Genomic DNA, 12,746 nt, shown 5'->3' on the forward strand with positions numbered 1-12,746 from the left:
TTACCTGAGGAGAGAAATTAAAAAAAAAACATTTTTTTTAATTTGGTAGAATAAAATTATAAAAAAAAATTAATTAGAAGTTTTTTAAGCATGTGTGTCCATGTTTTCAACTTCTTTATTTCAATTTTCATTTTATGTTTAATTTATTCTTTTCTACACCCTTTCCACAAATAATTCAAAATTAGATTCATTAAATTAGTTGTAAGACTCAAGATTTTGTGGTTCTTAATAAATTTAATCCAACGAAAAAGTTGTGTTTAAAAGTGTGTTATAACATTTTCTAACTAGAAATATCTACTTTTTACTCTTTAAACATCTTAAATAAATCTCACTATAACCCGTCATTATTTTTACTCTTGACAACTTGAACAAATTACCACTCTTAGCCAATAATTTTTAAAAAAGTTATTAATACAAACCCCACACATAATCTCTCAACCTTATGTTTTGATATCGTAGCATTTCTTAAAGGTACAAATATATTGACCCACATAAAATATTTAAGCATTGATACTTAGATAAGTACATCATGCTTCCCACACTCTAATTAAACATTCTTCCTCAGCACCACATCTTTTATTAAAATAAAATATTTTTTAGTCTCTTAAAATAAAATATAAATGTTACACCTAATTATAAAATTATAAAATATAAATACGGATTTTTATCTGAGGAGAGAAATTAAAAAAAAACATTTTTTTTAGTTTGATAAAATAAAATTATAAAATTTTATAAGCTAGATTAGGCAAAGGGAATACACAATCAATGGAAATAAATAAAACTAACATTACTAATGGAAATAAATAAAACAAACATTACTAATGAAATGGGTTCAAGTACAATATCTGTATATATTGAATATCAATATAAAATATATAAATAAACTACGACTGATCTGTGCGCCACCTGCGTCGAGACCTAACATATACTAGTTGGTCCTGTGTGACACTCCTGGCCATCCTGAGGCATTCTTCGATCACCTCATGTGTCGATGAGCCTGGCGTGACCACCCCTAGGCTCAGATGGCGCTCCAACCTCTCAGCAATCCCATGGCAAACTTCTTGTTAAATACAAAACAAACAGGTTACACAAATTATTATAAAAATATTGACGTAAATTATTAGTATTATTTACCACTGCATGTCTAGGCTCCTCCACAGCGGGCCTCGCAGATGTCAACGGTGCTCCTGCCTCCGGCACGTGAGGGATATCTGTCTCTGGGGCCTGAGTGGCAACTCGGGGCTGCGGAGCATGACCATCTAGTAGAGGATCTGATGGCTGGCCTGGTGTCATGAAAAGATGTGAGATGCGGAAGAACCAGTCCATGTAGTCGCTGGCACACTGACCTGGCACAACGCACACCTCACCTGCTGGAACCATATGATACGAATAGTGCATCCACCTGTCGTGTATATCATCATACGACACCCATGAATCGACAAGCGGAGCAGGAATGGTCTGGGTGTATCCAAACTGCCGCATGACCCTCTCTGGTCAGTAATACACAGCAATAGGCCCCCAGTGCAGGAGACCGGAATAGCATGAAATCATATGGAAGTCCCGAACCGGTCGGTGTTTCCCATATGGGATCCAATAGACATCTGGAATCTGGAGTCGGTCCAGGCGCTCCCTGTACGTCGATGTATGTATGCTCTTCACGGTCTTCTTCGTCGCAATCCACCTACAGGCACGCGGTGAATCCTCGTCGTAGTCTTGATAAGTAGTGGACTCCGCGACTAAGGGAAAGTGCTCATATATCCAGCACTATAGGGGTAACATCAAAATGATAAACATTAATAAGTCTAACAAAATTTAAAGTTAAACATTATCGAACCTCAACGAATGAAAAACATGTTTGTTACCTGCAGCAGTGTTATGTAACCGCCAAGTTGTCGACTACTGCTGATAGAAGCATCGTTCAGCTGGTCGTACATATGCACCCCCAATCGTACCTCCCGGACTGACTGAGGTCATGAAGGGCCTCCAAATACACAACATGAACATTGGTTGCACTCTTGTTAGCAAACAGAGTGCAACCCAAAAGATGAAGAAGATATGCGCGAGCCGCAGCTGTCCAATGACCTGCTTGGCATCGGCGCTCGTAGATATCACGTACCCATTGCAGGTGTACATACGATCCACGAAACTGCCCTGTCTCAACCCTGGCAGCCTCTGTAGAGACCATCAATAAGTCCACCAGCATCAGAACCGCATCATCCACGTGCAAGGGCTGAAAGATGTGCAAGTTGCCAACCACGGGCAGATGCAGAAGTGAGGAGACGTCATCTAGCGTGATCGTCACCTCTCCCACAGAGAGATGGAAACTAGATGTCTCCCAATGCCACCGCTCGAAAAACGAGGACAAAAGTCCCCGATCGCCAGTGTCTACTGAACACGCGATCAGAGGACTTAGTCCTGTCCCAGCAACTAGTCCCTCAATGGCAGAGACAGACCTGCCTAAACTATGGACCTTCCTCCCATGAGAGGATAACTTCAACTCAGGACGCTCCTGAATTGAAGTATAAAGGAACGCAAAATTCGTTAAAATCATCATTTAAAGGAAAACTAATTTTAATCATAAAGTATAACTACCAAGTAACTAAAAATAAATATTATAAATACCTCTCTCGTCCATACACCGCAAGCAACATGATCCGCATACTGGGTCAGCACGGATGGGTCGCTCGGACCCCCCGAAAATCCCTCATGTTCATCCTCAGCAGCCTGGGTGCCTATGTCTGCAGGAATGTCTGTCCCAGTGTCCTCTACATCAGCTGGTGCCATCGGGTCATCCGGAACTACGTCAGCCTCTACATCTGGCGTAGGGAGCACTGGCTCATCGTGCGCCGTAGTCACAGGTACTCGCTGCCTCCGTGCGGATGCGGTATGTCGTTGACGTTGTGGAGCATCATCGGAATCATCACGATCTCCTCTGCCAGTAACGTGACCTAAGGCACGACCTAATCCTCTGGTCCTAACCATGATCTACAAATCAATACCACAAATTCCATCACTGATTTCATTGACTCAAATTTCATTGGTCTAACGCAAATTTCATCGACTCAAAGTCACGCAAGTTGTCAGGATTTCATTGACTTTAGGGCTGTCATTCAGTCTATTATTTATTTGCAAAGTTGTCAGCATTACATTTATTTATTTGAAAAGTTTAGTTTAAATGTGTATTTTTTAGAAATTTTAGACAATTAAAAATCTATCAAACCAACCAGAATATATGCCATACCTCGTACATTTGTAATAATGCATGTATTAGAGGTATGCACCATATTCACCAAGCAGAATATATGTCATTCCTCGTACAATTGGTAGTGGCTCAGTTCCTAGGGTTTCCTTTGAGAGGAACAGTTCTTGAATTTGCAAGAACGTGGTATATATGATCCTATGCCACCTAGTTCCATTTTCCTAAGCAAGCAAGAAAGAAAGTACCAATGGTGGGGGAGAGGTCATTGATGGAGTTAGAGTTGGAGATGAAGCTGAGAAGAAGACTACTCTTGCCAACACTAGAATCACCAATCAACAAAACCTTAAAGTAGTAACTGTAGTTGCTACTTTCAACTCTTGAAGCAGAACCCATGTTTTCTTTCTTTCTTTTTGTAGCTTCCAAACTGACCAAGAATCACTCCACCATGATGATTATCGCTCACTTTCAAGAATTGAGAAACAAAAAAGGAAGAGAAGAGAAGATGAGACAAGGAGGTGAAGTTGGCAGGTAGTCCAAGCGGTTGAGAGTTTGGTCTAGGAAAGAAAACCTGTTGAGAATGGTTAGGACAAATGTCCTCTTTCGTATGCACTTTTTTTAATGTGTCATAGATTGGATTGAGTCCACGCATCGTTTCTTGTTGCACACAACATTTCTTTCAAGCATGTCGGCCATATTAGAGTTTTGTCTCCTTCCCACTCAAAACACACACTCTCCCCCCACTTGATTAACTTTCCCACACCATCATCATTTTTACTACTTCCTTTTTCTTAACTACTCACTCCATTTTATATTCCTTTATGTCCATGTATAAGAATTAATAAAAATTAATTTTAACCTATATGTTTTAATAGAATTAGCTAAGGTTTTTTAAGTTTCTCTCTAAGTTTAAAACTCTTTAAAATATGATTTTTTTTTACAGATTTGAAATATATTTTTTAGCATGAACAATGACTGATTTTTTATCCTAGATTAAATAAATATTTTGATATTCTTAACTAATTTTTTTTCTCTTAATATTATTTACCTATAATTGAGGGTAATCAGTAAATACGAAGGGATACTTACATGTGACTATAGCTTTGGTTAGCTTCTTTATATTGTTTTTAGGTATGAATAAATCTAACCAGGAATGCATTTCACATGGATAGGGATTTGTAACAGATTTTAGGTACCCACGGTACCATGATAATATATATTTTGTTTGCTGTTTTTTTATATATAAAAAATATCTATTTATCCACATTTCACTAAAAATATTTTATGCAGACATGTTTGTCCTAATCATGTTACTTTTGAACTTAATTTGCTGAGGTTGTCTAGGCGTTTGAATCAGTTTTTCGATACGACATTCAGTTCTAAGTGGCAATTACATAAAAGGAAATTACATATTTGCATTAAATCAAATTGAAATAATTAATATTCTCCAAAATGACATTATTTATCAAATATTTAGCATACATTCAGAGGTGATCCTAATAACCAAAATTCCTAATTTAAAAAAAAACTCACAATGTATCAAATATTTGGCAATTTTTAAAATGAAGTTGTGAGTCTTACGGATCAACTAGATCCGTAACACTCACATCTCCACTTTCAAATCAGCATTCTACACTATCGCCGGCAACAATGGTGGAAACGACATGGTCACGGCGCTTACCTCGACGGTGGACAGTGACGAAGCTCCCTCGACGGTGAACGACGGCGTTGCTCTTCGCGGAAGCCTCCTCAATGCACCACGGCAACCTCCTATTCACGGAAACAATGGTGGCAAGCTCCTCAACGAAGAAGAAGAAGAACCTCTTCCCGCAACCTCCTCTTAACGACAACGAAGAAGAAGAAAACGAAAACGACTGGTGACGTGAGAGAGTCTCGCGTTAATGCAGGAAGAAGAAGCAGAAAGCTTATGAGGAAGAACAAAAGAAAACCGCAGGAACAAGAAGCAAAAACGCAGGCAAGGTGGGAGAGAGAGTCTCGCGTTAATTTTAAAAAAAAAATAAGTGAGGGGTATGTGAATGTATGTATACATGATTTTGATGATGTCAAAAGAAGAATCAAACAAGGCTCAGAAGAATCAAACAAGGCTCATTTTGCTTCAAGATTAATACAAGATTGTTTCAACAAACAAAGCCTTGATTCAAGATTTCTTCAAGATCAAGCCTTGCCTCAAAATGAAAGGTTTCAAGTCATTCAAGGCACATGTAATCGATTACCAATACATGTAATCGATTACCAATGGTTTGAAAGTGTGTAATCGATTACACATCATATGTAATCGATTACCAGAGACTCTGAACGTTGAGAATTCAAATTTTAAATGAAGGGTCACAACTATTCAAGAAAAACAACTGTGTAATCGATTACACTAATTCTGTAATCGATTACCAGAGAGGATTTTCAAGGAATATTGCCAACAGTCATATCTTTTCATTAGATTTGTGAATGGCCATCAAAGGCCTATAAATAGGTGACTTGGGCACGAATTTTATGCAGAGAGTTTTGCTTGGAAAAAATGTCTTATCCTCTCAAAAGACAATGAGAGAGATTCCAAAAGAACTTCATTGTCAAATGCTCTCTCAAGAAATCCTTGATCAAACACTTGCAAAATCTATAAGGATTCTTACATGATCTTCATTGTAATATTCTTCTCTTGAAGAGAGAATTCATCTTTCATTCTTCTTATTCAATGAGATTGGTTAAGAGACTGTGAGTCTCTTGTTGTAAAGGATTCCTGAACACAAGGGATGGGTTGTCCCTGTGTGGTTCAGACTTTGTAATGGATTTTACAAATATAGTGGAAATCTCAAGTGGGTTGCTTGAGTACTGGACGTAGGCACGGGTTGTGGCCGAACCAGTATAAAACTGTGTTTTCCTTCTCTCTTCCCTTATCTCATTTATGTTATTGCAATCAATTTTGCCTTGCATGTTTATAGAACATTATTAAATTGATTATTGTTGCTTCTTCTGCATTCTAAGCCTATCCCTCTTAAGATTATTGAGGCCACAAGGTCTAACAAGTGGTATCAGAGCGGGATTCTTGTATAAAGTTTAAAAACTTCAAGAATAGATATGGCCTCATCCAAATTTCCATTTCCTGAGGGAAATTATATCAATAGGCTCTTATGTTCAATGGTGAGGGTTATCATTATTGGAAAATCCGAATGCAAATCTTTATAGAAGTCATAGATCTAAAGATATGGGAAGCCATTGAATTTGATTCCTTTATTCCTACAATGGTAGAGAGAAATGCAACTATATAAAAAAAAACTAGAGAAGAAAGAAGACGATGATGAAAGAAGAAAGAAGAAGATTCCTCTTTAGTCCCAAAATGCTAAGTGCGATCAACTTGGGCACATGAGATTCAATTGTCCTGTGTTTAAAAGAAGAATGGAAAAATCCGACAAGATGAATTTCAAAGAGAAGAAAGAAAAGAAAGGATATATCACTTGAGAAGATAATGTCATAAATTATTCAAGTGATTCAGAGAAGAAAATCATAAGTCTGGATATCATGATGAAAGACTATGAAAATGGAGAAGAGCAAAGTCGATACATTGATAGCAATTTCTCCAAACACATGACATGCATCAAAGTTTATTCATTTTTCTCTCCAAGATAAATGAATATGTGATTTATGGAGACAGCAAACGAAGGCCACATTTCTCCCCAAGAAAAGTGAATATGTGATATATGGAGACAACAAACAAAGGCCACTTGATCAACAACCCCAACAAGTAATATCAAATGATACCAATGGGTCACTTGTCTTTGATTGATTACTTTTGATGCTTATTTTCTACTTGAGTTTAGACTGTTCTTGATGATTGTGATTGAATTTGATTGACTGTGTTTGATGATTGATTGATTGTATTTTTGATTGTGTGTTTGATTGTATTGTTTTTTATGTTTGTTCCTGATTGAGTTTTTGATTATTTTTAAAGAATCTATGAAACTTTTGAAATTAGTTTCATGTTTTAAGAAAACTATTTCAAATTTAGAAAAGGAAATTTTGAAATTGAAATTTGAAAATTAAAATTGAAATTTGAAATTTGAAATTTGAAAAGTTAAATTTGAAAATTGAAAATTGAAAATTAAAATTTGGAAGTTGGAAGTAGTTATTGGAAGTTGAAAGTTAAAAATGGAAGTTGAAAGTTGGAAGGGGAAGTTACTAAAAGTTGAAGTTGGAAGTTGGAAGTTGGAATTTAAAATTTAAAATTTAAAATTTAAATTTTAAAATTTAAAATTTGAAATTTGAAATTTGAAATTTGAATTTTTTTTAATAGAAATTATTATGTATAGTTAGTTGATTATTAATTTAATTAATTTGATTTGAAATATTTGATGATTGATTGTCTTTGATTGTGTTTGATTGATGTGTTATTGTACTTATTTTTTCTTGATTAAATTTGAATGATTGTTTTAATGCCTTTTGGTATCACTTGATTCTAATACATTGCAACAAGTGGTAACATCTTTCTCCTCTCTATTCATGATTTGTTTTTGATGTTGACAAAGGGGGAGAGAAAGATAAAGGATAAAATAGTAAGAAAAATTATCTATTGTTTATGAGACAATTTGTTTACATATGAAAAATATGAAATCTTCAACTGTCTCATATAAGCAATCATTGCAAAACCAAGGGGGAGTAAATTATATGCGAATAGATATTTTTTCTTTATTATTGCTCCTAACCTACAGGTGGTTGTCATCATCAAAAAGGGGGAGAATGTAAATCATGAAGATTTTGATGATGTCAATAAGAATTAAGAATTTTCTTGAGAAAGGGGGAGAATGTAAATCATGCAAGCTTTGATGGTGTTGAGAAGAAATCACATGTTTGTCATCATCAAAAAGGGAGAGAATGTGAATGTATGTATACATGATTTTGATGATGTCAAAAGAAGAATCAAACAAGGCTCAGAAGAATCAAACAAGCCTCATTTTACTTCAAGATTAATACAAGATTGTTTCAACAAACAAAGTCTTGATTCAAGATTTCTTCAAGATCAAGCCTTGCCTCAAAATGAAAGGTTTCAAGTCATTCAAGGCACATGTAATCGATTACCAATGGTTTGAAAGTGTGTAATCGATTACACATCATATGTAATCGATTACCAGAGACTCTGAACGTTGAGAATTCAAATTTTAAATGAAGGGTCACAACTGTTCAAGAAAAACAACTGTGTAATCGATTACACTAATTCTGTAATCGATTACCAGAGAGGATTTTCAAGGAATATCGCCAATAGTCATATCTTTTCATTAGATTTGTGAATGGCCATCAAAGGCCTATAAATAGGTGACTTGGGCACGAATTTTATGCAGAGAGTTTTGCTTGGCAAAAATATCTTATCCTCTCAAAAGACAATGAGAGAGATTCCAAAAGAACTTCATTGTCAAATGATGCTCTCTCAAGAAATCTTTGATCAAACACTTGCAAAATCTATAAGGATTCTTACATGATCTTCATTGTAATATTTCTTATCTTGAAGAGAGAATTCTTCTTCCATTCTTCTTATTCAATGAGATTGGTTAAGAGACTGTGAGTCTCTTGTTGTAAAGGATTCCTGAACACAAGGGATGGGTTGTCCCTGTGTGGTTCAGACTTTGTAATGGATTTTACAAAGATAGTGAAAATCTTAAGTGGGTTGCTTGAGTATTGGACGTAGGCACAGGTTGTGGCCGAACCAGTATAAAACTGTGTTTGCATTCTCTCTTCCCTTATCTCATTTATGTTATTGCAATCAATTTTGCCTTGCATGTTTATAGAACATTATTAAATTATTGTTGTTGCTTCTTCTGCATTCTAAGCCTATCCCTCTTAAGATTATTGAGGTCATAAGGTCTAACAGAGTATTATGGCCTTTTCACTACTAGTGCTGGGTACACCAGCAAAAATGCTGAGTGCACCTAGCAACACTCTTAAACTTATCAACTAATGCAAACTACTAGTCTCGTACTAGACCAATAGGTTATTCCAAGGAGTTTCTCTACCAAAACATTATTTTTTAATATCACTTATATTTGTCCATGGTAGTATTTGTTGTTTGCAACAATTCATTCCCCAAATATTGAACTGAAGCAAATATTGAATTAGTTTGTTTAAATTTATTTATTGAAATAAACATTTATTTTAATAAAATATAAACAATTCTATTTTTTTAATCCGTTTGTCTAAACTATTTCGACTTAAAAAAATAATTTTCTAATTATTTTAAGAAACAAATCCTCTGTTTATTAAAAAAAACGTTTATATAAAAAACAATCATTTTAAAGTTACTTTTTTTTTTAAGTTTAAAAAAACTCACCCATTGTTGTTCTTGGAAACAAAAGCCGATGTAGACAAGACAAGACAGAGATGATCTTCAAGGATATATACAAGAAAAGGGCAATGATTTCAATAAAAGCAAAAGAACTTGCAAGCTATAAATTTCAAGGCAAGAAAAGTCTATTGTTGCCATTTATTATAAAATGCCTGCGGCAAGTTGATACCATTAAAAAATGCATTCCATATAAAGTTTATACCAACAAAGCTGTCCATATTTTCTTCTTAAAAGAAAACATTCTATCACAACATCAATACAATTTAAACCTCCCACTTCAATCAAAATAATTAATGCACTCAAGGAATGGATCGTTGATATAGGGGCAAACCTCCCAATGCTTCACGTTCGGCTCTCTCCCTCTTCACCTGCAAGTCATGGGTAGCAAAGCATTTAGTGACAATTTTAACAGTTATTTGGTTGTTGATTGTTTAAATTTAAGGATTAACACTTTCTTCTCACATGTACATAAAATTATCACAAGTGTTTACTAAAAGGAAAATTCTAAAGTATTCTGAAAGTAATAATTATCCAATCAAAAGATAACATGTAAGTTTATAATACTTTATAATAAAATCTAACTTGTTTCGTGAATTACTCTTGCATTATACAAGTAGCTTATAAGTCACAACTTAGTAGTCAACAAATGACCAGTATACATATCCAGTAGGCATACAGCTCACAAATCCATGCTTCATAATAGTAGCCAACTCTATCACAAATCAAAAGTCATGTGTAACTTCCTATCCCCCCCTCCACCTCCAAAAAAAAAATTTAAATCTTATCATTTCTTCTTTTCTATGATTTACCAATGTGCTGAAAACAGTTTGTTGTAAAAGTAGTTGGCATTACTTTGCCCAAATATAGTTGTGAAAGTAAAATTTAGTTTTGGACCCTTATCCAAACAAACTATTAAAATGCTGTTTGCAAGCATGGAGGGATAAACTATTCTGAGCAAAAAAGGGCTACAGATATGAAGTGAAACACAGGAAGTTTTAAATTTATCCTTACTTGAAGAATAGAATACAAGTGAATCATCAAACATGCTAATACATTTCATGAAACAATTGAGTTCTGTCCACAACAAGAGCACTAGCAATCCAAGCAATGCATGTTAGAATACTACTATTCACATTGTCAAGTTTTTTTGTCAGGGATTTTACAGGAGGAAAAGCATGGAGAATCAAGAAGGATGTAATCAGCCTCCATCAAATATTATAATGAAACACCCCACCAACACACACATCTAGTTATATATATCACTAGTCACTAGCACTTACAAGAGTCAGCATATCCTGAAGGTAGCCCCTGAATGGTGTTTGCATTGCCTGTCAAAAAGACGGAAACAGAAAATGAGAATTAAAAAATTAACATAATACTTAAAAGAGTCAAAGGCATGATGACCTTCATACATTCCCAAACATGGACATTAAATCCTCTCAGATACATCCTTAGAAACAAACACCACAAATATCCCGTTAGAATGTATTCACAGATACCATAGTTGCAAAAATTTGAATTGTCCAATATTATGAGCTAGTTTCACATCATGGTTGCGTTACAAAGACCAAACTTCTCGAACCATCAAATGCATTTCACATTCCCAAGTGATATATTAAATAAAAGTATGATTCTCTATATTCTCAAATTCAGACTATTCTAAGCATTAAGTAATAGACTCATACACATCCACCATCATGTCTTAAACCTAACAAACTGGATCCAGTCACATAGCAATTCAACACAAAAGATTTTCTTTTTCATCCATCTTGCTCGTAACTTTTCAACAAAAGCAACAAGAAAAAAAAATGGAACCAAGAACCCAAACCAAAAACAACACCAAGACCATTGTAAAGCAATTGATTCATACACGTCCATCATTCCTTAAAACTTAATTATTTGTACCCAGTCACATCTTACAATTTCAACATGAAAGATTTTATTTTTCGACCTTTTTTGCAACAAAAAGTCAACAACAGAGACAAAAACAAGAAGTACAAGACGCAAGAACAAAAAACCAAGACCAATACCCAAGAACCTGGCACCATAGAACAAAGAACCATGACAAAGGACAAGAACCAGAAATCAGAAAAAGAACCGAAAAGGACAAAAAGAAAAAAAGAACCCGAAGTCCAAACAATATATTCATGCACATCAACCAACTTTTAAACCCTAATTAATTGGACCATGTCACATCTTAATCTTAGCATTTTAACACACGGTTTTCTTTTTCATCCATCTTTCTTGTAACTAAACCTTGACAACACAGTAAACAGCAACAAGAACAAGTTCATTGAAACCAATAAATTCACACACACACACACATCCATCATATCTTAGAACCTAATTAACTGGACCCAGTCATATCTTAGCATTCCAACACAAAACGTATTTCCATTTTCACTCATCTTTCGTAAACTAAACCCAATACCAGCAATAATAACAACAACAATAGATATTAAAAAATAAGAAAAAAGGAAAAAGAAAAAAACCTGAAGATTGTCAGGGAGGTACTCGTGCTTCATGGAAAGATCGATGGCGCGTTTAAGACGCGCGTGGCGAGCGTCCACCACCTCTTTCGGAAGCCGATTCAGCGCCTCCTTCACATCTAGATCGTAGTAAGGATCGTACAAATCGTCATATCGGAGCCCTAATTAACAAAATCCAACACGATTTTCACAAATCAATCAAAACTAGGGTTTTGGAAATTCGATCGAAGAGAGAGAAAAAAGGGGGAACTAACCGTATTTGCGAAGCCGTCTGGAGAGGGATTTCATGTGCTGAGCGGCGAACCAGTTCTTCTTCGGATCCAGAAACCATTGAAGAAACGACGCCATGACTGTCTTTGCTTTCTCGCTCAATCGCTGAGAAAGAGGAACCAATGCTTCTTATTTTGCACCACACCACTCCGTTCTTTGCGTCTACTAGCCAACGACGTGTCGTTTGTTACAACAATTCCAATTTTTTGTTATATTATATATATAATAAAATGGCGAAACGACAAAGGGTTTTTTTTTTTTCTTTTCAAAATTATCAAATTGAAGTAAAATTTGAATGAATACTCATCTTCTTGAATTTAAAGAAAGTCATAAACTCTCTTAACACTTTTTTTTCATTCAAGTCATAAAATACTTTATAATTTTAAATTTTTTTTAATACAACTTTGAAGTTGTAAGAGGTTTTTTTATTGAAGTCATAAAATATTTT

The 12,746-nt window shown here is 35.0% G+C and overlaps 3 protein-coding genes across 3 annotated transcripts; all 3 read right to left on the reverse strand.

Moving 5' to 3' along the window:
* Window positions 1-835: 835 nt before the first annotated feature.
* On the reverse strand, window positions 836-1,755 carry LOC114383304. Its single transcript, XM_028342952.1, has 2 exons — window positions 1,135-1,755; window positions 836-1,057 (listed from the first exon to the last, which is right to left on the reverse strand). Exons 1-2 carry the CDS (start codon window positions 1,480-1,482, stop codon window positions 1,019-1,021), a joined length of 387 nt encoding a protein of 128 aa, XP_028198753.1. The 5' UTR covers window positions 1,483-1,755; the 3' UTR covers window positions 836-1,018.
* On the reverse strand, window positions 1,495-3,848 carry LOC114383868. Its single transcript, XM_028343591.1, has 6 exons — window positions 3,629-3,848; window positions 3,445-3,518; window positions 2,623-2,985; window positions 2,117-2,509; window positions 1,863-1,964; window positions 1,495-1,764 (listed from the first exon to the last, which is right to left on the reverse strand). The coding sequence occupies exons 1-6, from the start codon at window positions 3,846-3,848 to the stop codon at window positions 1,495-1,497; spliced, it is 1,422 nt and encodes a 473-aa protein (XP_028199392.1).
* A 5,794-nt stretch (window positions 3,849-9,642) lies between these two features.
* Window positions 9,643-12,484, reverse strand: LOC114383183 (cytochrome b-c1 complex subunit 7-2-like). The gene is made up of 4 exons (XM_028342794.1): window positions 12,283-12,484; window positions 12,032-12,189; window positions 10,820-10,867; window positions 9,643-9,907 (listed from the first exon to the last, which is right to left on the reverse strand). Exons 1-4 carry the CDS (start codon window positions 12,374-12,376, stop codon window positions 9,839-9,841), a joined length of 369 nt encoding a protein of 122 aa, XP_028198595.1. The 5' UTR covers window positions 12,377-12,484; the 3' UTR covers window positions 9,643-9,838.
* Between the last annotated feature and the right edge of the window lie 262 nt (window positions 12,485-12,746).

Source organism: Glycine soja, chromosome 14 (assembly GCF_004193775.1).
Source record: "Glycine soja cultivar W05 chromosome 14, ASM419377v2, whole genome shotgun sequence".
Lineage (NCBI taxonomy): Eukaryota > Viridiplantae > Streptophyta > Magnoliopsida > Fabales > Fabaceae > Glycine > Glycine soja.